At 44.2% G+C, this 26,188-nt stretch overlaps 1 protein-coding gene across 3 annotated transcripts in view; it reads left to right on the forward strand.

The window, feature by feature from the left end:
• The first annotated feature begins 3,471 nt into the window (after positions 1 to 3,471).
• Positions 3,472 to 26,188, forward strand: part of NELL1 (neural EGFL like 1) — a 299,478-nt gene continuing 276,761 nt past the window's right edge. For all 3 annotated transcript variants that reach the window (XM_076343825.1, XM_076343826.1, XM_076343827.1), the window contains exons 1-2: positions 3,472 to 3,585; positions 7,997 to 8,125. In XM_076343825.1, coding sequence (XP_076199940.1) covers positions 3,537 to 3,585; positions 7,997 to 8,125 — 178 coding nt within the window. In that variant the 5' untranslated portion in view covers positions 3,472 to 3,536. The remainder of the gene's footprint in view (positions 3,586 to 7,996; positions 8,126 to 26,188) is intronic.

The following is a 26,188-nucleotide window of genomic DNA, read 5'->3' on the forward strand; positions in this document are numbered from 1 at the left end:
ACAGTCCTTTGCTGTCACCTTTAGGCACTACTGCTTTCAATCTTTAAACTCATGGGAACAGATAAAAATCCATGTCCTTCTAACTTGGTTGTATGGATTCACCTAGGCCGTGCTTTAAACCAATGTATGTTACTGAAACGACTACAAGATAGGCACACCTTCTATTCCAGTACTAGCAGATGTGTTTAGTTTGAAAGAATTTTACTCTTTCGGGTACTGAAATTCCTATGGTCAGGGTGTAGACCGAAGGGCACAACTTAGACCAAGCTAATAGATTAATCAGTTGTAAAATTTAATTTAGACTTCGCAGTCTTCAAACATTAGCTAACCATGCATGTGGGAATTAAAAAAAAAAAAAAAAGGCAGTAGGTGTTGCTCCATGACTGAGTACAGAAGCAGACAAACGATTTCTCTTTGTAAGGCCTCATTCTGGTGCATGTTAGTTATTTATGTAATTATAAACCTTAACGTGGATACTTTCAGCCTATTGGACTGATATTATATAGTCCTTTACAACTATTTATCAGTTGGTAGGACAGGAATGGCATACAGTATTCCCTCTCTTCCTTCACATCTATTCTTTTCCTTAGTATTTAGGTGAAGTGCTGCTGTTAACTCTTGCCCTCTACTGGCTGCAAAGGAAGCCTTGTCCACGTGGATTGCAAGTATCCCTTTGGAGCCAGGCTTTCCAGGGATGCCAGCCTTATTTATGAACCGAGGAGATTTTCTATCCCATGAGCTAGGAGGTGGGGTTTTTTCCAGGTGGAAGCACTGTTGTTCTCCAGCGTTTGCAGTTCAGCTGGCAACTGAGTCCACACATTCAGCTACGCTTAAAGTAATACTTAGCACTTTTAATTGCCTTGCATCCAAGGAATGCAAACAACCTTACAACGGCTCTGAGAGACACTGGGCCTAGTCAAAAATACTTTGTCAAACTACAAAATGCCACAAGCTTTGTGGCTGACAGGACTAACAGTTTAACACCACACAGTTAGCAACATCACAATAATTTAGGTCAAGGTCCAGAAGCATTCACCGTCCAACTGAGAGTGCAAGAACAATCTTTCACGGGAATATTATCTGAGCTGGAATCCAGCTAGCTTGCCAGGACTAACGCTTTACTCTTGCAAAAGAGCCATCAGATTTTTTTTTTTAATTGCTGAGAATGTTCAGGAACACAGTTTTAATTCTTATCGGAATGTCATGCCTTTCAGCTATTTATACTTCCAACGAGATCATATCAGAATATCAGATTTTTTTGGTGATAAAGGGAGAGGATTTGTTGCCGTTAGAGGATGGGTAAGAACAGTGTTGGCTAGGAGAATGTGAATTTTTTTTTTTTTGTCCATCCATTTGTCCTATCCTTTTCTAATATGAACAGTTGAAAACGCTTGTAAAATTACTCGTGCTCTCCCAATGTCCGTTCATTTGAGCACTGAGCTGGACTATAGGAGGACCCCTGTTTGTGGGACCAGCTCTGTTCAGAGCACTTCCTACCAAGGTGCTTGTGTTACTTTTTGCAGTACCTGTGGGCTCTTTGGATGTTTCTGATCAACAGAAGAACAAGGCAGGAATGATTAGGGCAGTTTTTACCCATGAGATTGTTCAGGATGTGTTCGAAGCTGTGCTTTAAAGTCGATAACTCAGTGCAAATTTTTGTACGTACCCACAGTAATGTTTTCAAATAGCATTTAATCCAGATTTAGGTTAAGCTAATAACAGCTCTGTTTAAGAATCTATCTATGACCGGTTTAAATTGTATATCCACTAAAGACTCTGCACCAAGTGGAAAATGGAAAACTTGAGTTCAATTAGATTCCATTTTATGATGTTTTCTTTCTGAGCAGTGCTTACACAGAGTCAAGGCCTTTTCTGCTTCTCACCCCACCCCACCAGCGAGCAGGCTGGGGGTGCACAAGGAGTTGGGAGGGGACACGGCCGGGACAGCTGACCCCAACTGACCGAAGGGATGTTCTACAACATATGACATCATGCTCAGCATATAAAGCTGGGGGAAGAAGAAGGAAGGGGGGATGTTTGGAGTGATGGCATTTTGTCTTCCCAAGTAATGGTTACGTGTGATGGAGCCCTGCTTTCCTGGAGATGGCTGAACACCTGCCTGCCGATGGGAAGGAGTGAATGAATTCCTTGTTTTGCTTTGCTTGCGTGCGCGGCTTTTGCTTTACTTATTAAACTGCCTTTATCTCAAACCATGAATTTCCTCACTTTTACCCTTCTGATTCTCTCCCCCATCCCTCTGGGAGGGAGTGAGCGAGCGGCTGTGTGGTGCTCAGTTACCGGCTGGGGTTAAACCACGACACCAATTTATACTCTTTGCTCTTGCTTATGTAAAGGTGTGTGAATGCAACTACCCCCTAAGATGGGCATGAGTTTTTTGGTGTCATCCTAACTTTACCCAAAGGTACAGCTTATTATTTTACATTTAAAATGGCTGGAATTCATGTGGTGCAGAACCAAACCACAACATGATGAGGGGAGGCAGCAGAGAGGAGGATCCTCTGGCTTTACAGCTGAAATGGCTTGATTTGAATAGTAGCAAAGCTAGATCAGGTGGAAATCTCACTCTGCTCCTGTTCAGTGGGATGGGAACTTGATCTGGGGCCTATAATCTCTACTTCAAATTTAAATCAGGTGTTCCACGGGGGAGAGTCATTGCATATAATCCATGCATGTGGTGGTCTGTTTCTTGCCAAGGATGGAGCCAAATTAAAGGCTAGAGGGAAGAAATATTTGAAGACAGGTTTTTAAAACAGCCATCAGAGCAGATTCTCAGATGACTCACAAGTATCTTTAAATACTTTACCTCGCTTTTACACTTCAGAGGCACGAAAGAGAGTGCAGTTAAGTGACTTGAGCAAGGACGTGCAAGAAGCCTGAGGAACGGTACAGATTTCCGTACTGCATCTCAGAACTTCTTTTGTTTATTCATACCGGGCATAAATTATTACTAAGACTAAATAGTTAATAAGGGTTGATTCTTACTATTTTTATGCCGAGAGCGAGGAGGAGGTGGCGAAAGCGCACCCCGCCGGCCCGCGCTCAGGCAGCCCCCGGCAGAGCTGCGTGGCCGCACCTCGCACCCACCCGGGGCTGCGGGACGTGCCGCCCGCGCCGCAGCGGGGACCTCTCGTCCGCGGGGGATTCATCTTTCGGGGGAGAAGGGCCGGGTCCGCTCCGCCAGCCTCCGCTTCCCCGCGTGAACCGTTTAGAGAGCGGGGAGAGGGGGCGGCCGGGGGGGCTCCCCCTGCGCCGGGGGCCGCTCCACGCTCCGTGGCGTGGCCGCGGCCGGGCGGCGGCGCTGGCGAGGCCCGGGGGGGGCCGCGCGTCACGGCGGGGGGCGGGCGGGGAGCCCCCGCTGCGGGGGCGTCGGGGCCGCGCCTGGGCAGCGGGCGGAGCCGCCGCCGCCTGCCGGAGCCGCTCCGCGCGTCGGAGGCTGCGCTCGGCTCCGCTGGGCTCGGCGCGGCTCCGCAGCAGCTGCCGGGAGGGAGGCGGGCGCCGCCGCCCGCGCCGCGCCGATGGGTCTCCTCCTGCTCCTCTGGGCGTGTGCGGCCGCCGCCGGGGCAGGTGAGGGGCCGGGCCGGGGCTGCGGGGCCGGTGTCCGCCCCTGCCGCCTCCCCGCGGAGCGAGGGCTGGGGCCGGGGCCGCCGCCGGGCGGAAACTTTGCGGGGCGGCGGGCTGCGCCCGCTGCGGGGCCGGGGAGCGGCCCCGGCTCTGCCGGCTGCCGCCGCGGCGGGGCCGGGCGTCCCTCGCTGCGCGGAGCGGAGCGGGCGCGGGTCTCCGCGGGGCGCAGCCCGGCTTAGCGCCGGGGGGCGGCCGCTCCGCGGGTGCCGTGGGGTAGGCGAGGGAAAGTTTTCCGAGAGCGGCGTGCGCGCTGCGCCCCGCAGGGACGGGTGCGGGCGGAGCGGGGTGCGGGCGGAGCGGGCTGGCCGCGGCGGGGGTCCGGCCGGGCGGTGCGCGGTGCTGCCCGCGGTAGCGGGCCGGGGGAAGCCGCCTTACAGGCGGGAGGCGGGCTGCAAGCGCGTTATTCCTGCCGGTGCTGTGCCCGCTACGTCGTTCCCGCAGCGTTGCGCGACCGAAGTACCGTTTCTTGTTCCTTGCGGAGGCTTTGTTCTCTTTCCCCTTGCCCCGGGTACCGCTCTTCCTCGGTCGGAGCTCACGAGGGGGACGTTTCTCCATGGTGCTTGTAGCTATTCTCAAGCAAATTACCCGGCACAATTACTAGAAGTGCGAAGGAATCCATGTTTAAAAATTATCATTCTTCTTACGGTAATTATTGCCTCACCAGAAGCGGCAGATCTCGAGAGGTGTGACATAAAAATAGTTGGAAGAAAATACCGCCTGTCCGTTTCGCAGTGGTGTTACCGTCAGTAGCGCACACGGATGTTTGAAATGGTCAGTAGGACCCGAAACTCTACTACTTAGAATTGCGAAGCCACTTGGAAAGTTCTTTGTGTGCAACAATTGCCGCTGAAGCTGTGAGAGGGAAGAGCAAAATGCCTCTCCTAGAGCCTGCTCTTTACCGTTTGAATGATTGCACATGGGTACGTGGAAGTGTCCTGGTTGTGTTGAGTGTGCTTTTACTTAAAGTTTTTCCGTCCCCAAAAAGCACGTTACACATGTCGAGGAAATTATAAATGCGCTGCCTCCGTTGCGTGGCTGCACATTAGCTGGATGGAGCGTGGCATGATTGCTGGTGCTTGGGTGTAGGTGATAAAGGCACAAGCAGAGAATACAAGCTGTCGGAGCTGTAAGGCAGAATTAATTTCTTTTAGGGATTTCCTAGTGACATCACTCATAATTATATAGCTTAAGCCTCTAATCTAGTGTAGTGCCTTCAGTTCACATTGGGCCAAATCCACCAAGTCCTGAGATGATTTCTATTCCCGCCCACCTGACTGAATCATTTGGAGTTTTGCTTGTGTAAGCCACTGATTTAAGGGGAATGGCCCAATTACTTTAAATAGGAATTGAAAGCAACATCAGTCAGGATCGGGCCCAAGCATCGCACAGCTCTCCCGTGAGAGCAGACGGGTTGATGGTTAATTTTTACTTCAGAAAGAAACGGTATTTCCAGCTTCTTGTTCCACTGAAGAGAGGCAGCATAAAATACTAGATGCAAGTGCGGTTGATATGCTTGTGGTATCTTTCTGATACACTGTGGGAGACCACAGGGGGAAAGGAGACTTGGTTATCATACTGAAGCTGCTGATTTGTTGTTTATTAATTATTAACCAGGCTTTTGAGTGCCTGCTGCAGTTTGAAGAGCCAGCATGGGAAAAGGACTAGGTATTTAAAGCAGCATATGCTTTTGCTAAATAGTTGCTGTGGCATTAGAAATAGTCTCTGTTTTTGAAAGCATTTTAAAAGCTGGAAGGGGGCACACTGAAGTTGTCACACAAGATCCTTCACTGGCATAAATCGAAGCCTGTGGAGCTACAGTGCTCTGTACTTGTTGAGCCTCGGGTATTCAGGCTGGAATAAACAGCTTTAATAGAGCAGTGGAGCTACGGTGATTTATGGGAGTGCCTGTACTTGCTAGATGTGGTTTCTGTCCTCACCCTGTTGATGTCTGTGGCAGAGCTTTCACTGACTTTACTGGGGTCAAGATTTGTCTTACTGGACGTGGTTTGTCCTTTCTGTTGAGCAAGTTTTAGTCCCTACTCAATCTCCCTTCATATTAGTAGGTTTTTGCTGATCTGAACAGATCTAACCCCTTACAAATGAGGAACAGCATACTCTCTTCTTGGCAGAGGCAGCAGACACTATCTTTCCCCTTAGTAAGTTCACACAATTTACAGCGTGCTGCTTTTCTTCTGAATAAAAACCTTAGAAGACACAATAAGTCCTTCTGTTTTTCTTCTAAAACTATCTTTGCTTTTGTGGTTTTTTTTGGTTGTTTTTTTTTTTTTTCCCCAGAAAGGCTGCTCCCTGTATTTATAGATGTGTTTGTGTCTGGAGTTTGTAGGTTGCAGCCCTTGCACTGGAAGAGTTGCTGTAGGTTGGGAATCAATAGGTCGATAAGCTCTCTCCTGTTGATCAGAGGCAGGTACACTAAAGGAAAGCAGTTGCTGGTAAATGTTGGCTATAGCACGATGGGTACGTTTCCTCAGCAGCATCTTGACTGTGTGTGAGTGGTTTGGGACCAGAAGAGCTGGCTGGCTGTGTTTCTGATGCCAGTGTTTCTTCCAGAGGGGGAAGGTGTTCTTGGTCCGTCAGCATGCGCGGTGTCGGTTGTGGTTTGTTCAGTGCCTGAGCGTCTAGGGTGGGTGAAGCCAAAGATAATACTAAAAGCCTGATGATGTTGCTGATTATTTGGGAAGTTTTTACCTTTGGAGAAGTTTATCTAGGTTTGTATTCATATTCATATTTTAATTTTCTACAAAAAGGTACTTATCCCCACATCCTTATGAAAGCACTGTGTATGTACTCACTTGGATATGTCAGCACTCTTGGAGCTTCAGTTCTGCCAGATGCCACTAGATCTTAATTTTCCTTGTAGAGTGAGGTTGCTAGAGACCTCCTACAGCTGTCTTTTCAATATTTTTTTGCTACTCTGCCCCTTGTGCAGTAGTATCCTCTGCATTAGCACAATGCATTATTCCAACAAGTTTTAATCCTTGAGTAACGGAAAGGAGAAAGTGCTGTGGTACAGATGATTTATGAGTAGAATACGTAACTTCTTGTTCGTTCTGTACACCTCAGTAATTTCTTACAGCCTTTCAAAGAATCAAACTAGAATATTTGCTGCTTAACTGATCCAGAAGCACAGTCCTGGAATAACAAATGAATCAATTTAGACCTGAACGTGAAGTCCACTCAGTGGAAATCAATCTGGATGTGCTTTACAGCTAACATCCTTGCTCCATGGAAGTCAGTGGGACTTTTACCATTGACTTCGGCTGTGTCTGATTTCATTCTTGGAGCCTGTTCCCGTTACTAATGATGTTAGTGAAAAATGTCATTAGGAAAGCGCTTGGATCCCACATGAGATATTTGACCTATGTGTCAGGCACAGATCTCGTGCCACACTTACTGCTGTGTTGAGAGAGAGACCGCAGTCAGGCTGGCCTCTCTTCCCATCCCTAGAAAAAGGAGATATGTTTAATGAACGTGGTGTGCCATAACCATCAAGTTGCCCTGAACTTTTGAACACAGCAACTTCAAACTGCATGAGCGTGTGCCTTTTCTGTCAATCCCATCAGGTCCCTACTGGTTCAAGGAGTGCCCGGTCTTTTCCTGGGCATAAGCCATTTCTAAATTTTAGGTTTAGCTTTGTGCTTCTCCAGTAGGTGCTCCTGCAGACCAGAAGGTGCTACTGCTGGCTCAGGTGAATGAATGTCTGCTATCTGTAGGTAGGCTTTGGCACGCTTTACAGGCACCGGCTGTGCTGAAATACAGAGGTGTGCTTCCGAAGCAATATCAAGCAGTTTTGTGAGTCACCCAGGGCTCTTGGATTACAGGATGGCATCCTTTGCCCTGCTACCGTGTCTCCTCCAGGCTCATTTTCTCTAGTTGGGAAAATAGATTATGTTTAGACTATGAGCTACGGGGCCTGATCTGTTAGTCGCAGCTAGGTATGAAATGTGAGAGGAATTTGCAGTCCTCAAGTCTCCCTGGAAATAGTGTGGCCAATAGATGAATGCTGCAAATCTCTCTCATCTTTTTGCATAGGTGGTTATGCTTTTATTTATTTATTACTCTTTAGCCTTATGAAGATACTGGATTAATGTGTCAGCTGTTGAATGTTTTAACTTGTGTGTAGTAAAATCTGTGGAAAAGAAATCGTTTAACTGGAAGAATTGGAGAAGAGTACCTTCTCTTTCCTGCAGCAGAGTTACTGTCTTATAAGTAATTACTGTATACGGTGTCTGTGAAGGTACTAGAAATGTCTGCACTAGATATTCTTCTCCATTCTTTCCATTACCTGATTTGAAATAAAAATTGATCTAACTCTCTCTCTCTGCGCCTCCAACAGCTGTAGGATTTGGAATGGATCCCGACTTACAGATTGATATCATCACAGAACTGGATCTTGTGAATACAACCCTTGGGGTAACACAAGTGTCAGGACTACACAATGCCAGCAAAGCATTTTTATTCCAAGGTAAGACAAACATCTTATCTCACTTCTGTCTGCATGAGCTCATAAGAGCTTTGATGCCTAACTGATTCCCTGTAATGGTGGTCTTGCTTAACTGTCGCTTTCTTTTATTTTTATTTTTTGGAAATAGTCCTTGTTACTTTCCTGAAATACATATGACATTTTTCTTTTAGTGTGTGTCAGGTAGTTGAGGTTAGAGACCTTTAGGGAAGTATTTTTGGGTAGGTTTTCAACACTCCCCAATACTTATTTCTAACTAAATATGTCAAAGTGCTTCCAAGGCATGGACTGGGTTGTATTCTTGTGTACTTTCTCTCTGTGATTGTACACATGCATAGCTGAAGCTATGTAACTATGAGCAAGCATTTAATGTGTTGACACTGGGTAGTAACATGTAGCAAGTCTTTCATCAACTTTGTGAAAACTGTTGAAGTGGGAAAATTGAACAGTGTTGCATTTAACTGTCCAAGCTGAGTACCAAGTACAGAGTAAGTCACTTTGAATTGTGATTTGTTTTCATTCAGTATTCTAAGATAACGCTTGTGAAGTGTTTGAAAACAGTGTTGTGGGGGTTTTTTAATTATTTTTTTATTTTTAGTGAGTGAAATTCTGGACGAATTAACAAGTTTTACCATGGATTTAAGTAAGGTCCAGATTAAGAGACAACATCGCATGGGGTGGAAGCACTGAGTTGCTACAATATGCTTATTAGGCGAGAAAGACGTTTGTATCAGTTGAGATGAACATGCACATTAAAGCACAGCTGGGAACATTTTTATTGTGGAGGCTTTCTGTGTTTGTTTTTTCTTTACTCGGTGTTGAAGCGTGCACGTTAGTGTCTCACTTTTTGATATCTGTCCTCTGTAGCTGTTTTTAGAGGCAAATGATTATGATCTCATTTAAGTTTAGTTCTGGATCTGCAATGCTAACCGACTTTATCGTAAGTCATAAAAGAAGTGGGTCTATAATCTTGGTTCATTCTTTACCTGGCCAAGGCCAATTTAGGAGCCAGAGCAGAGGGACTTCTGGAGACCTTCTCAGAATTTGTTAGTCGTATTTCCAGTCTTCTATGATACAAAGAGTAGCACAATTTTCACTGATTCCTGGATTAATGTCCAGAAGAGCAGCGTTAATTTATTCATTTGAAGATATCAATTGTTTTTCTTCCAACACCCTCACTACAGGGTTGTGTATTATGGACAAACAATATTAAAGTACAGTCATAAAGAATATTAAAGTACAGTCATTGCTCTGAGGACTGCAGTGGCCTAACTACCTTAAAATATTTCAGTGTTTCCAATTGCTGTTCCATGCAGCTAATTGCAGCCACGCTGACAAACTGTCATGGTGAGTTTTCACAGACCGGTGGTCAGAGCTGCAGGGAAGAAGACTGAGATGTGTTTTTTGGGACGCCGATTGAAACCATTGGTACTGAAAGTAGCTTTGAAAGGCTAACGGTGAAGATGTTATGGATATTCAGTTATTTTTGCCTTGGAGGACCCCACCTGTAGTTTACAAACTTAGAGAAGACTAGTGTAAAAAAGGTAGAGTTTGTAAAATTCACAGGAGCAGATAAATTGGAAGACAGATGTTCATGGGAAGCAATGAACAAAAATTCACTGTATGAAGTGAATGAACAGTTTGAAATCTGTAGTTAGGTAAATAAAGCTTTTTTAATTCCCACAATGAAATTCTTCTTGCTGATGCACACAGGAATAGCCCTGTGCTTGGATATCACCTCTAGTATAAAACTTCTTGGAAGATGGCTCAGGAAAATTATTCTCTTCAGTAAAGCTCATCAGCCCTTGGGCTGGGAGAAGACTGAAGACGTTTGGTCTATTACTCCATCCTGAGAGAGGTCTGCGAGGGGTCTTTTGCTGCTGCTGTCAGACGTGATTGAAGTCCGAGGCCGCTCCATTGGCTGTTTCCCTTCGTGTTCGTATCTGTTATTTGTTAAATGTCAGCAGTATGTCGGCAGCTGTATGAATTCCCTTTTGCTAACAGAGGTGACTTACTTTACAGCTACAGTTTGGCTGTGCGCCAGGTCCTTTGGCTGGAACCAGGAGATACTTAGTTTTGATTTTCATCTTGCCATACAGTCAAACCGATACAGAACTGGGGGCAATGTATGGGCAACTGCTATGTCTAAGTTAGAAGTTATGCTTTTTCCCACAGAGATTCACAAAACCCCCCCGGCCAACGTGACATTCCCAGAGGAGAGAAAAGACTGGAAGTTAGTGCTTAGTTTCAAAATTACAGTGTCCTCTTGGACTAGCTATTCTAGTCTCCAAGATGTGGTCCTTCCAGCAAAGCTTTGCTTTGGTTAGTTGCTACCGCATGTGAGTAGTTAATGGACGGTGTGCCTCGCTGCGCCACGCTGCTCCAGCGTTGCCGCTGGGGCTCTGGGCAGGGCAGGACCTGCTTCACCTGGCAGGCTGATTGCTGAATGTGGAGCCGCATTAGAAGACCTCTTCACTCGTAGGCTTTCACCGCTGAGGATTTCCTAGTTGAGGAAATGAGAAGAGTTTGAGAGTTCTTCGGCGTGCGGTTTTCATAGGGACAGTTTTGCCCGCCGCCTTTGGCAGTGTCTTTACAGCAATGTAATGGGGCTCTGAGCTTACACAAAGGTTCCCCGCGGATCATTTTGTGTCTTGTAAAATGTATTTCCTAAAATGGCTTTACTAGAGCTGTTCAAACTGAGAGTGCTCCTTTGTGTGTCCCTGGAAGTCTACATCTTTGAGGTAGAGAAATGGTAATTTTTCCCCAACCCAGACAGTTATGTGTACAGCTGTAGTGAAAATATGGGTTGTTCTCCTAAGCAAGATTCTTTTTCTGTGAATTAAACTCTTTGAAAAGGAAAGCTTTAAAAGTTTTGGGCGTTCTTTCAGTTTCATTTAGAGGCAAAAAGAAGAAATGAAGAAGGGGGGTGATGGGAAGACATGCACAAAAGAAAAAGAAACTATTATATTTAATTAGATTTTTTTTGATCAGTGGTGTTAGCTCTCTTACAGTGACATACTCTTTGTTACAAAGTTTCTGGGGAGTGATGTCATGATTTGATTTATCCTAGAGAAAATGGTAGGAGGACTCTTTTGCCTGGAGAGTTAGCGATTTCAGTCCAAGACAACCTCAGTGAAGCCAGTGGAGTATTCTGATTTTATAATAATATTGGTAGTAACAGCTGAAACTCGGATTTCCGTGTGAAGCAGCTTTACAGGCAAAGAAACAAATTCAGCTCTGTTGCAAATTGTGTGACAGCATGATAGAACCAAAGTGGCAATTGAGAGATGTGGGTTGCCTTTGGGCAAGCAAATCTGTTTCTAATTCAGAAAAGCATAGAAACCTATAATTAAATGTAGTCATCTGAGTGGTCCTGTTGGGCATGGACTTCGATTATTAGAGTATTTCAGCTGGATTTTTGATTGATCAGTTCCATTATTTGTGTGTTTCAGCTCCATTCTCTGTGAAATGGGGATGAGGGAATCCAAAAAGCAGTGTACGTGCTGACAGTGTGAATTAGATTAAATGTGGATATCTAACTCGTAATGCAATTCTGCAAACAGTCTGAGTGCTAATATTCCCAACATTATGGTGTCTTAATTATTTATCTTTTATTTATTTATACAAACAAGAGTGGGGAAAAAAGTCTTTGTGTCCACGTGGGCTGTTCTACCACGAAGGGACAAAGGAGGGCGAGTGGAGATTCTTGACTAGAGTGCTCTTGGGGAACGGGGCACCCAAGGACCTGGTGTGTGACCCCACATCTCGTCGCTTCCTACCAGGAGTCCAAAGAATTCAAGGAAACAGTTCTGGGGGTGGGTGGGAAATCTACCTCAAAGAAATGTATTGAAAATATTAATCATCCACCTAATGCGTTACAATAACATCTTACAAACATTGAGTGAGAGACATCTGTAAATAGTATCTTACAATCATGACAAAACGATACTGAAATTTCTAGAACAGGATTATAGTATAAATTTTAGTACGTTGAGAAACACTGAGCCATGGCTCACTTACTGGGGCTCAGTCCTGTTCTATGTTTCAGATGGCAGGGAAGCAGGGCTTGTTTTGACCCTGGAGGTAGAAACCCAGCAGGATCTTGAGTTCAGTGGCAGAGAAGGGCTCTAATTATAAATAAGGCAAGAGGAGGTGCTTAACTGGTCGTCCTGTTTCTAGGTAGACTGAGCCCAATTTTTAGCCTAGCTGTTACATTATGTGATTACCTTAACCAGTCTGACTTCTGTTCTGTGCTCAGTTCTCGTTGGGGAAGTAAAATTTTATTCCTTTTACAACCTGTCATCTATGCCCATTTCTTTTTAATTCTTCTTCTCGCAACATCTCTTTTGAACTAACAGGGGCTTAAAGCCTTTACTTATAAAGCAGTTCCCCCAAGAAGTTTATTAAGGCTTTGCTGTTTCCTTTCCTGGCAATCTGGCAGTATTTTTCAACTTAGTCTTTAAATTAGGAATGGTCTTTTTACTATGTATACTATGTATAGCACTCAGTAAAATAAACCACCAAGTACCGTTAAAAGTCTAGCTGTATGTAGTCCTTTCTTCCTTGACCGTTTCTTTACTTGTATTAAACAACCACTGGATTTATAAGAGAAACACCTGGCCCGCAGCTCCTGCAGCACAGAGTTCAGACATGCTCCTTCTTCCTGCTTTGTACTGGTGACTGCCGAGTTCTTTTCTGTACAGTCATGGCTCCAATAGGAAAGGTGAAAGAATAACAAGTATCTTAAGGCACGGAGAAAGGCAACGCTTTTGTGAGAAAAGAGTGAATCTTGTTGAGTTCCTGAAACAAAAGGGCCGTCCTGCTTCAGGCCAAAGCTGCAGCCCAAGGAGGCAGAGGTGCCTCCCAGCAAACTCGCTTGAGCTTCCAGATGCAGCACAACCCTCTCTGTCCGTCTTTCCTCTCACTGTGTTATGGATCCTGATTTTTTTTTTTTTAAAGACACCTTCCTCCTTGACTTGCTAATTCCTCGCTTAGAGAGTAGAGGTGTTTCCAGACCCCGCTCTAGGAGTCGGAGTCCTAAAAGTCAGCTTTTGCCGTGCCGAAGTCGCAGGGGTTTGACTGCTAGCCAGCTTTGCTACGCTTTGAGATTGGTGGATAAGGAAAACTGCATAAGCTGATCTTGTCATCAGGAGTGGGCACGTACCCTTTATCAGGAACGTTAGCTCTGCTTCTGCTAGGCCAGTCTTCAGGATACACTTCTTATGCCCTGGCTATGTGTGTGGGGCAGTAGCTCAGCACTGAGGTGCGCTCGGTAAATTCAAAGGCTGTGTGAGTAGGCTGCTGCCTTCGTTCATCTGTGCGTGAACGTTTTCTCTCCCGAGTCTCAGTGACCTGTGTGCTATGGCCGAGGTTTTAATTCACTTCAAGTGTTAAAGCTCAGTTATGCTAGCATAACGTGCAAGGTGTGCGAGCTGCAGAGCTCAGAAAAGAGCCAGGGACTGAATGAGAAGCAGCAGATAACGGCTCGAGGAGGAAACTTGCAATTACTTTTCCTGGGGTGGACGGCAGGGAGGTCTGCAAGTGAGTAGGAGATAAACTTTAATTTTGGAATTCAGGGCGTTGGTCCCTCTTTACATGAGATAATGCAACGAGAGTCATTGCTTTCTGTGTGATCTCTCCTGATACGTTTGTAGCAAATACTAAGTATAAGCAGTATTGTTTTTACAGAGCAGAAATCACAGTAGCCGAAAAATTAGGAAGGCACAACATGGGTGGCTCAAAATCTTTGTGCTGCCTTCAGTTGTTGTAAAAGAGAGTAGCTCTAGTACCTTTTCCATGCCTGGTGGTATCTGAATAGCCCGTCTTGCTGGGATGCTGGGAGGTTTTGGGGCGGCAGCGATGCAGAGCCTCTGGGCACATCTCCCTGGGCTGCCGGCGTCCCGCTCCTCCGCGCACTTAAGTGCGGTTGGCAAAGCAGATGATGACCCTTGCGCTGTTACGCGCCCCGTTGTGCAGGTCTGCGCTGGTTTCCACAGGGGCGGGGTGAATTTGGGGTTTTACCCTTTGTTGCCTGTGGGGCGCCTGTCCCGGGTTCCTGGGACCTCAGGAGGGAAAGGCAGCTGCCGTCAAATAAAAAGCCTTTGTTATGTGTAAGCAAAAATAGGATCTGCATCTGAGGTGTGGGTCGGCCTCTCGCCCCGATCATGTCGTAACATTTCTGGCCTTGCTGCTTCCTCAGTGCTAAATTTTGAACGTTTCCCTCCTCTTTCTGCTGAGATTTCCCTTCCGAGATCCTCCTCTCACTAGGGGACAGCAGAATTGATGGTTTACTCGAAGCCGACCCGCTTTCAGGGCTCACTGGCTCTGAAGGCAGCGATGGGCGCCTCTGCTCGTGACCTGCAGCTGCGTGGAGATGGAGGTGACCAGGCCAGCACGTGTATTCCCCCATGATGGAGGTTTGTGGGGTGGTGAGAAATAGGGCCTGGCCCATCCTTCAGGAGAGCGGGATCCTCACCCGCCCTCTGCACTCATCCCTTGGGATGTCCACCTGCTTTTATGAGCTCCGGCCTGGCCCTTGGGAACTGTGGCAGCTGCCCGCCATCCTAGAGTTGCCAGAGAGTTCCCTCAGTGCTTTCAGCCCTTTGTCAAAGCTGCTTTTTAAAGCACTGCTAAAATAAGAGTTAAAATAAGATTAAAAACAGCTGGGCTGGCTGCACCCAAGAGGGTGGAGGAAAGTGTGACTTCTCTGTCGGGGACAGTTTCTGGGCTTCTGTCCATCAGCAGGACGGAGAGCAAGGTCTTGATCTCTTTTTGGTATCTCGGGTGCTTCTCCTGCTTTCCCCGCTTCCTTCCCAGACCTCTGTGGAAGCTGGAAAGGAGAGCTGGAAATAAAGCTGGAAATTTAGGGGTGAGGACCGGGTATGTAAAGTGACGATAATATAGTTGGGATGAACGGGCTCCCCTGAGAGCCAGGGAGTGATACAGGTTGGTGCTGGGCAGTGGGTGGTGAGCAGCAGTCAGGTGAGATTAACTGTGACGGGCAGGGCAAGGAAACTGGGCCTCAGACGGGGAGGTGGAGGGGAGAGAAGAGAAGAGAAACAGCTGTGGTGAGGAGCTGGAGGCCAAGAAGGGAGCGGGTGATGGCCGGGCAGGGAAGCTGTGACAAGGACGACACAAGGACTCTGACTTGAGGGGAAGGAAGTGAGGTGCAGGGGTGAGGAGCAGGGTAAGGGGAGCCGTGGACAGCAGTTGGGAGAAGCAGCCCGGAGAGGGAGGCAAGGGGCTCGGGCCGGATGGGAAACCCTGGGGACTGCAGTCTTAGAGTGGGTGGGTAGGACTGGGTAGAGGTTTGCTTACGGTAGAGGCGGCATTAAGGCAGCGTAATAGGGAAAAGCACTGAAAGTTCAGATTCGATAGTGCTGTAAAGTACCTGTGATGTGTGCCAATATTTAAATGTTTTTGGAGGATACAACTTGGATAATGTGGTTTTTTTTGTTAGTGATTTAGAACCTTAATTTTGCTGTGCTTTGGTTGCTCACCTGTAAAGTTGAGGTACTGATGCCCTTTCCTCTAACAACAGTGGTGTGAAAAGAACTCATTAGTATTTGTAGAGGTCTCGGATACTGTGCTGGAATAATTAACTTGGTCATGGTCTGCTCTGTCTTCAGAGAAGGATTTGAATATGGTAGATTTACTGTTCAAGGTGAGCCTTGAACAATAAAAATAAAGCACAACTCCAGATCCTTGTTTGTAAAATAAATATTTTTTGCTCTTTGTTCTTTACTTTGTGCGCTGACTGAGGCAGGGGCCCTCTGGAAAGCGGTGTGTGATCCTGTAATTAAGAACGGTGTTGGAGGGCACATCCCTGGAGGGTTGAGCAAGGTTTGCCTGCGAGACTTTAACCCTAACATCTGACTAACTTCTCATTTATATTTGTTTTTTTAACATAACTAATGTTTTAATGTGTTCTGTATACACAATGTAAATTTTTTTTTTTTTTGGGCAATGAAATCATTAGGCAAAGTGGTTTTTTTCCTGTGCAAACTGACCATTTTCAGAACAGAGAAATGATCTGGAGTTGGAATACAATGAGCTAGGAGGGGATGAGTGAGATGAATCATCTTCGATGGAGGAAATTAAAGATCACTTGAGACATAATTATTGAACAATGCTTTGAGGCTTTGAAGATACATAAACTATTGTTAACTTTGTCAGTTCCCAGAAGTGGTTTTTAAAATATTCGTATATACCCATCCAGTGTTGGCTGTTTCCACTCTTGTTTAATGTTTGAATTATGTTAGAAACCTGTCTAGGAGTAAAATTTATCCAGCCGATTGATACGAAGGTATAACTTGTAAATCCTTGCAGAGTTTCTCGTTCCATATCCTCTTGTTTCAAACGACAGTGACCAATTTCTACTTTTCTTTTTTTTTTTTTTCTCCCATCCTGAATGTTGTCATGCTGCCTTCTGTTACTTGACATTTTTTGGGTTTCCCATCATGTCTGTAACGATTAAGAAAGAATTCTGAGCACACATTGCCTCTGTCCTTGGCAGTTATTTTTGCTTTCCTGGGAGACAATAATTGTGCTACTTGTCTATCTTCGTTGCCGCGGTGGTAGATACAGAGGGGAAGTGGGATAAGCACTTCAGTATTTCTGTAGTATGCTAAAAGCCTCGAATGCTTATGGCAACCTCTTGACATAGTCCTGTAATGAAGATAGCAGAAAGAAAATAAAAGGTCTCTGCTCTTCAGTGGGCAGAGGGGGATGCAGAAATTAGTTTCTGATACTGCTAGTAAGCGTTGCATGCTTCCACACCGCATGAGCATCTAGGTCCTTACGATGAAAGTAAATCAATTTAGATAAAAGTAAGAATAACAGTTTGAGTGTTTTATATCTTCATCAGAACAGAAATACAACAAAAATTGTCGTTTTCCTGCAAAGGACTTTGGCAAACTGATACTCTTAAGTCATACCATCCTGCACGTGATCAGGTTTTATTGACTACTTGTTTAGTAAACGTGTGTTAAACTGGAGTAAGAATATCATTCTATAACATCTTATCAAACAGGACGTGCTAGTCAGAGCCCTGGGAAGTTGAGGTGAAGCGGAATCGGTACCTGAGTTGTGCTGCCTTGAGGCGACTCCCTGCACAGCGCTGAGTATCCCTGGGTGGAGAATCCTGCCCGAGTTCAGGGCAGGTCCCTGCACCTGATTATCCAGCAACCCGGACCTGCACTGATGCTGGGGTAAAAGAGAGCAGAACTGGAGCATTAATTGGCACTGCTGAGTTAAAACTGCTTGAAATGCAGAGGGAGGGAAAAGCAGCACTGAAGGATTGGGTTCTCACTGTAGGCAGTGAAGCAAAGTGGCCCATTATAGTTGGTTTTGACCCCAAGAGGGATTTCTTAATTTTCTAAACAATTTTAGAAGAAATGTGTTAATATCCGTTTGATAAGAATATTTACACTCATCATACTTGATTAAATTACTTCTAAACAGAGCTACATCTTTTGCCTAAAAAGAAGTGGTGTTATTTGAAATTACTCTCACACACATTTAAACACATACAATGTTTTTTGGTTTTTTTTTTTTTTTTTTAAGATTTTGTACCTTTAAAAAGTACACAAAGGCAGATATAATCAGACCTAATGCAGGAGCCAGGCATGGACCATTTCCTGTGGTGAAAAACCCTGCTGTCTTGAACTACCTATCAAGAATAAAAATTAGATGCTACCTGAGGCCTCAACCTACTTCTTCCATGCCAAATTCTAGATTAATCTTGCCACCTGCAGCGTGGGTGTATAAATGACAGGAGGGGGACATTTTTTTCCTCTTATTTTTCATTTTTGCCACATAAATGGTGTGAAGTAATCATGTCATACTGTGCTGGTTTATGGCATTATATTATGCGATCGCCTTGCCTTTTGGGGCCTATTCAATGATACAAAATGCAGAACATTAGATTTTTTTTTTTGATAGAATGGACCAAAAATTGTTTGTGTCACCTGATGTCCACTAAAACGTTCATCTAAATCAGTAGTTATGTAGGTTGCATACCTGCTAAAAGAGCAAAGTTGGTTCTGTAATTCTGACAACAGGGATCTGTGAATCACTATTTTGGAGCAATAAATGCTATAGCTGAGCACTGGTGTTTTGGCTTCCTAAAAATCTCTTGTTACAGTCTGTCCCCCATCCTCCCTCCCTGTGTGATAACATTTCTTACATAGTTACGGCTGAGTGTCCCATCGGTCCTCTGTGCTATAAATAGGAAAAAATAGTATAGGATCACTGCAGCTGCACGGATTATTTTACCGAGTCTGTCCTCCCCTTGCACATACAGGTGACTCCTCCCTCTGAAGCTGTGAGCTTTCCGTTTGGCGTCAGGGGGAACAGACGCCTCCTACAGCAGACAAGTTTGTGTTGTAAAGCTTAGTTCTGTGTCGTGTCGCCCCTTCTTTTCTTTTTTCTTTTCTTTCTTTTCATTTTTTTTTATCTTTTGTAAACTGGAAGGTACAAAGATGCTCAGAGAGCGCAACATGTGTAAAACTGGATCTTGGAGGTTACAGACTGATTGCTTCTATGATGAAGGACTATCTCCAGATAGCATACAGACCTGCTTCTGCTTCTCTCTCTCCACTTTGGCTCATTGTGCATAACAATGTTGAAATTTTAAAGCCAGTTCTTGGGGACTGGGGAAAATAACAAAGCCGAGATGTGTGGGAGGAGAGTGGGGTTTGTGTGTGTGTCATGATTTTTCTTGGTCTGTAGAGGTCTCTATGGATGTTCATCGTGCTGTTTGGAAAATGAAGTAGCACAGCCTTAAAACACGATATTTGTAGAGTAATTTGGTAAATGCCAATGATTTGGAAACCTCACGTACTGCACTTAAACTTGAGTCTTCGTTTTAAGGGAATCTACTGACAAGTTCCGGTAGGAGGATGCTGTGCAGTATTAGGTACGGTAATCTTATTAGGGAAATGGTCGAAGTTGTTTAGGTTGACTTCATTCTAATTAATTGTGAAGCCAAAACAAAATTAAGCTTCTTTTTTATAAGAGTATTGCCCACACATTTAAAAGTCATGGTCCTCTGTGTTAGCCTTTTGTTCTCTGATGCTGGCAGTGCTTTTAATGTTTTTTCATGTCTTGCGAGTACCAGCTTTCAGATGGGATATTCTGCCTTTCTAGCTTTATGCCATCCTAATTGTTTCAAAACGTAGTCATTAAAAAAAAAAAAAGTAAACATTATTGCTGGTGTTATTGCTAACGGCAAGAAATGCAAAACAGGGGGACACATGTGGCGGTTCTATTTAAATAAAATCTTATTTTCGGAAACAAAGGCTTATGGAGCAAAAGGGAACGCTTAGTACCCCAAGCACGTTTGCTGTTACGGATGAACCCACAGCAATGGATGCTATCAAAGTTGTCATATTTTATTCATGAGTTGTGGTATGCTTGGGTGAAATAAGAGAAGCAATGCTCCAAATCATAATTATGGTGTAAAAAGATAAAACAGTTATTATTGTGACATTTTTGAAAATTCTTAAATCTCTCAAATAATTCATATAAAACTTGCGGAGAATGACTAAGTATGTTAGCTGTATTTATGATTCTTTGTTGGGGTGGGGTGTGGAACACTTCACAAATAGAATTTATACATATTTTGGGAGAATATATAAATGTGTGCTTATGTGTGCTCCAAGAAACAAAGACAACTAGAATATTGAATATAAACGTAAAGAGGCTGACAGCAGAAATTATACTTCAGTAGAGAAGGGCTTTGACAAATGTATTATGCCTCATGTTATTATCATGCAGTTAATAAATAAAACAGACGCCCAGGATTTAATTTGCTTTAGCAATAACGTGGAAGTGATTTTTCTGAGGGAAAGAAAACAGAAGGGAGAATTAGTTCATGAAACACATTTGTTTAATGCTTGTACAAATCATATATAGAGAATAAAGAAAAACCATAAGATTTTAGTAACAAATGAGCTAAATGCTTTAAAAGTAATTAAAAAACTATTTAGAGTCTCAAATCATTGGGAGGTTTTGAACCAAGAGAGCACTTCAGCATATGCTTACTTTGAACTTTATGGATAATTTCACTGCCTTTAGTTGGATTAGTCATGTGACAAAGGGCTTTACTGGACTGGAGATTAAAACCTTTGTGTAGGCGTAGGCAGGTCTGTTAGCTGCCGTAAGTAGCGTTAGGCATTGTAACCTCTCTCTGCAAGTGAAGAAGCTGAGTCAGAGGTTTGTTTTGCTGAAACTGTTAATGAACTATTTAAAACCGGTGTTTTGATTTTTCACGTTTAAGAATGCAGGTTTTCACCAGGGAGGCAAGTTCTCATTTCTGGGTGGCTCTGCTGATGTTAGACTGGGATTTTTCAACAGGGTCAAAATAGTTTTCAATTCAGCTTCTCTGCTGCTTTAGTGGGATCTGGTACTTAAAATTTCTTTGAAAATCCAGGTTATGGGTTACTTGTTGACTGTATCTGTCACATTCGTGTTCAACTTAGGAATGCTAAAGCACTTCAGAAGTGCTTGATATTACTATTTATTTTTAATACTGTTGCCATAAAGTATGAGCGGCATTTATTATTATCTGTAAGAAGGAAGAGTGCTAAATGAGAAATCAGAATTATTACATAATCGCTTAAAGATACAAATGGATCAATCTCTCTGCATGCTCTGTTGAAAAAATTTAAATTTTGTTTCTAGATTACAAACACGCTAAGGGTTATAGGGGGGTGGGAGGAAATAAGTCCAAACTAGAGTTAGTAGTTATTTGCAAAACTTGGCTTCTGTATCTGACTTTTGGTTCTAGGTGCTCCTCGCCTTCTGGTACTGCCTTAAGTTTCTTTTAAACAAATGCGGCTGAAGAACATGTTTTGTCAAGTTCGTATTTTTTAAAAGTAATTTCTAATTTTTTGGGTCTGTGACTTTGAGCATACCTGAAAATGTTTTGTAGAAGGGGAGGAAAAAATTGCTTAGCTTGCTTTTGCATGAAGCCAGAACAGGAACAGTACTTTTGGATGGCTCATTATTTTGTGTGACATTAGCATTTAACATACTCTAAAATAGATCCCTGAAGTGGACAGTACTTCTGCAAAACGGACAGCATATTGGTAATGATTCTTAGCAATGACTGCTTTTTCCCAACGTTGCATACGCTGTCACTGGCTCTGTTCAAACATGACGGTGTTGCTAGTGTAGTCCATGCTCTTTCTGTTAAAATGTTGTTATTTTCCAAATTTGCAAATAGCAGTCTTTATAGTCACAGTGATACCTTAACTAATATAGATAAACAGTGGAAAAGATGTTATAATCAGTGACTCCGGAACTAATTAACTAACAACGCATGTAATTTGATTAACTCACATGATTTAAGAGCAGATTATGTGCTTCTAGCGGTAGTGTAACTTCTGGAGCATTTCTAGCGAGCGTTTAATTTAAGGGATCATCCATTTGTAAATAGTCTTGATTTCAGCACGAGTCTCTTGAGGAAACAACAGAGCCTACTTGAGAAGGCGAGCCCGAGCTCAGTAGCCGCTTGAAATGTTTTAAACAAGGAAAAGTGGCTGCCTGAGTAACAACAGGTGATACGTAGCGCTCAACAAGGCGAGCAGCGTTGTTCTTGGCGGGAAGCTTTTTGCAAAGCCATTTGGCTTACTCTAGTTTTCCGATTTTGCTCCGTAATGGCCAAATGGTTTGAAGACGGCGTCAGTCGCTGCGCTATACGTGTGCCCAGGCCTGCCGCTCATCCGTCTGCTGCTGGAGAGATGACTCCAGCGCTTTCCTTGGTCGTTCTGTCCATTTGGGCGGAAAGGACAAAGAAGGGCCCTGGAGATACGATAATCCATATGCAGCGAAAGAGGGGCAGTCTCGCAATGTAGGCTTTGCTACAGCTTTCTGCCGCTGTGCTTTCTCTGTCACCTAGGGGACCTTTCGCTGACTGGGGCTTGAGAAACGTAGGTGGCTGCCTTCTCTCTTGGCATGTATTCATTTCCAAGTCTTGTGCAATACCTGCTGCTCTGTTTGTTCCAGAGTACTCAATTTCCATGGTTCAGTTTGAAATGCTGATAAAGCAAACAAAGGACTGAGACGCTCTGACAACTACTTACTTAACGTGAGTGTGGTCATTCTAGCTAGTGCTCAAGTCGGGCCAATTTTCAAGAAGTGCAGAGTCCGACATTAACCCACTAAATCAACTAAATTATTGGTTGGGGAGAAACTGTGATTTGATAAGTAGTCTCTGTTTGATTTCTTTAGTGACTCAAAATTCTGCTGTCCCCGGCATCTGGAGTTTTAGGATCGGGTTTGCAATAGCTTCCTGAAAGGAATGAAATCTATATATAATTTTAAACGTTAGATTAATTTTGTTAGGAGAGACCTAGTCGTAAACTAGTTTACAAACATGTACATCAAAATGACAGCAATATAGGAGCCCTTATTGCCAGGGCTGTTTTGCATCATGCAAAAGGAGAGTTTACATTGGATTATACTATTTTTCCACCCTCTCTAGCAGAACTGCTTTTGCTGTATAGTCATGGGAACTTACCTTTGTAACATTAGCTATTCACCCTGGTAATTGCTCCATCCTCTAATTTAATGAAAACCCATTAAACCGAAACAATAATTAAAATGAGACATCATCTCTGTAGGAGGTTTGCATATTAAAATCACCAAGCATTTCACTGCAGATGGATCTTATTCTTGAGAAACAGTGTTTGAAGCAACATGTAAAAAGTGATTTATAATGAATAATCATAATTTAGAAAGCTGTGCTGTTGAATGGGATTTCATACTGTTTATTGCTGACTCTGAGCAGGGCTAGCAAGGCAAAAGCGTTTGCAATGTCTTTTCGTACTGGTGAGAATACCTAGAAGCAGAGATGTACTCATGAGAAAACATCGCACTTTCCTTAGTCCTCCCTGGTAGCATAGTTTTAAAGAGAAGGGCGAGGCATTTTCATCCCTTTCTCTGGGTCGCTGGCAGGGAGGACGGGCGGTGCTGGCCCCCACTGTGCCGGTGCAGGGGGCCCACCGAGAGCAGCATGGTGCCTGCTCAGGGCCTTAATGTAAGCTTGCATTTATTTTCCCTTGGCAGTACCCCACAGCTTGCTAAACCCCATGCTTTAGCCTGGCTTGGAAACAGTGTAGGCGAGTGAGAAGGCACGGTGGATGAATTTGGGTCTGTGCTTAGATGATGTCTAGGTATGCTGCTATTTGGCTGGTGGGTCTCTGCAGCGCAGTGTGGGCTGTCTTGAGCCTTAGAGCTGATAGCCCAACTGAGCACCCAAAGTGCTCTGAGGGATATATGTGGCTCTGTGCCTATTCCTGTGACAGGAGCATATTGCAAAGTCTTTTTGGTTTTGTTTGCAGGTAAGGAGAAATTGGTGTGAGTTTTCTCCCCACAGCTTAAAATAAAAAATCGGCACTATCTGCAGATAGCTACGTTTGCCCTTGCTAGGTGGGCAGGGCCAACTACCTGAAGTGTTCCCCTGCTTGACTTCTTTCTGGAGAAGATCCCCATGGTTGGTGTTAGCATGCTTCCGTGAACTTTTGGATCTGTTTGTGACTTGTGTGGACTGAGGAATGGTTTTAGAGGAGCAGGAAGGGGTGGGCACCTGTCACCAGTAGTGTTTTGGGTGGTGGCGTGGTGGTTTTTTTTCTTTTGACCAGTTCTTCAAAAGATGATTTGTGGGACCAGTGTGGAGAAACGAGTCTGTGCACTGGATCCCACTTGGACTCGGAGGCTTTGATGAAGCACCTGCCTTCAGTGAGCAAGAAGGTTTTTGTCATGCTGTCGTGTGTTTTCATCCTGAGCAACTTTTAGAAACTGTCTACACTGAGAGTGGCTAGTTCTGAGTCCTCCTTCTACTCTTGGTTTCATTTTTGGGAAGCTGATGACTTAAAAAAAAAAAAAAGGGGGGGGGGGGCACTGATTTTTTTTTTAATAGACATTTCAGTTTTATTGGATTTTTGCCCATAGCAAGGTAAAAGCCAATATGCTGTGATATTCGATTCTTTAATTGCTGTAGCTGAAATCCAGATTCTCTGTTGTTGCAGGGTTAATTTCTACTTGATTGTCCAGAGTGACTGTGCAAAGGTTCTCCTGGAAGCATGTTGAAACAAATAGCCTTGAAATGATTGAAGGTACCAATAAAGCAATGTGTTCTGCAGTATGTTCCCTACCAAAGTAAGGAAGTAAAAGGAAAAGGTATTCGAGGAGGCTCGTGAATGATGAAACATATCTGTTGCTTCAGGAAACACGAGTTGGTTTAGAACTGAATTTTAATATTTTTCTTTAATGGAAGCATCTATTAAAGAAAAAGGCTTTCACAGATGGATTGGGATTCATCTTGTAAGAACTGGTGCAGGTTTTTCATTCCAGCCCAAATGGTCATGTACTTTCCTTTCTGCGATGGATTGTTGACGCTGTCATCAAAGTAAGTTTGGCAAGAACTTTGCCTGCTTTCCTAGCACTATTCTTTTATTTCTCTAACTCATTTTGTCTGCTTCTGTGTGGTGATAATTTTCTTACGCTGTTTCTAATGAAGCTGAAGCCAACTTCTCCCTTTCTCTTCTTTGGGGCCTCTTATACGTTCTGGGCTACAAGTGGCAAAAGCCTGAGGTTTTAATTTTTAGTTGCCAGAGCTGGTGATGCGTAGAGCAGTGGATCCACGCAGGAAGACGTGAGTTGAGAGCCTAAATCAGGTTTGTAAGGACTGATCCTAATCCTGAGTTATTGTACCTTCTTAATTCCATTTGTCATGTCATGTAGGGTTAATGTGTACCGAAATACCTGTACGTTTCACACGTACAAGGTAAAGCTTGCCCTGTCATCATTGGCCCCAGTGCAGCATTACCTGTCATCTGGACCAGTCTTATGAAATGAAAACAAACCCATGCTAAAATAAGAACTTGAGACTTATTTTGAAGGTGCTGGAAATGAGTATCGTGAGTAATTGCAGTTGCGGGTAAGATTCATCGAGGTGGCTGAGCGTGTAAGAGCTTGCTGCAGCTAAGCAGGATACTGTGGTCTTCCTCTGCAGAGCTCGGCCAGAGTCGTGCTGCAGCTGCTGAGCCCCTGCAGAAGTTGTAGCTCTGGGTGCCGGTTCCTCTCATAGCTCCTTTTGGCCTGGTAGGGCTGTGCTGGTCCGGGGGCTGAATGGGCTCACGCGGGACCAAGCGGCCAGGAGAAGGCAAGGTGGTGTCCCTGGGAATGGGGGAGACGGTGCCGGGCAGGGACATGTGGGATGGCAGGGGCTAAATGGGTTTGGCTGTCCTGGCAAACTGCACCATTGCTTTGTGTTTGGCACGTCTTCCTTGGACCTATGGCTTAAAAAAAAAAAAAAAAAAAAGGAATTGAAGTCAAGCAACAAATACGCTGTCTCTCTGACACAGATGTGTCTTCTGCTGGTCTGTTTTGCTGACAGTAGAAAGTTGCCTTTACTTGATGCTCTGAGATGATTTGTATCTGTTGTACTTTCAAATAACTGTGTATGCTTGGCTTTTTTTGCTTGTTTTATTTTAGAAACGCGCTGGTATGTTTAAAAACCCCCCTCCAGACAGTCAGTATTTCAAATTAAGAAAATATAATCACATAGAAGGGCATATGAAAGTCGTATCTATGTTTGTTTATTTATTTATTTTGCTGAGATTGCATTATCGTTCAAGCATGAAGCGATGTTTCACTGAAGATTACTGTATAAACCTATATTGTTCTATATTATGTAGGAAATACGACATTTCATTACGAGCAGACAGTTATTTTTATAGAGAGCATAAAAAGTATTTTCCCTTTCAGGCACCTGTGGTGAGGGGGCGTATGTATTCTCAATTTTTCTTTTTTTGAAGTGTGAAAACCAATCTGAAAATAGAAAGCTCTTACTCTAAATGCATCTTACTCCCGGTTCATTTGTGTGGCGATTCCTGCAGAAATCGAGCAAAATGCAAACAGATGACGTACCCGGCGACGGCACGGCATGAGGAGGGGCACTGCCAGAGAGGTGCAGGGGGGCTGTCCCATGGGGCACGGCAGCTGGGGTGATGCAGTGCCAGCTGGGTCAAGCCCTCGGCGAGGCCTCATGCGGCTGCT

The sequence above is a fragment of the Aptenodytes patagonicus genome, chromosome 7 (genome assembly GCF_965638725.1).
Source record: "Aptenodytes patagonicus chromosome 7, bAptPat1.pri.cur, whole genome shotgun sequence".
NCBI classification, from domain to species: domain Eukaryota; kingdom Metazoa; phylum Chordata; class Aves; order Sphenisciformes; family Spheniscidae; genus Aptenodytes; species Aptenodytes patagonicus.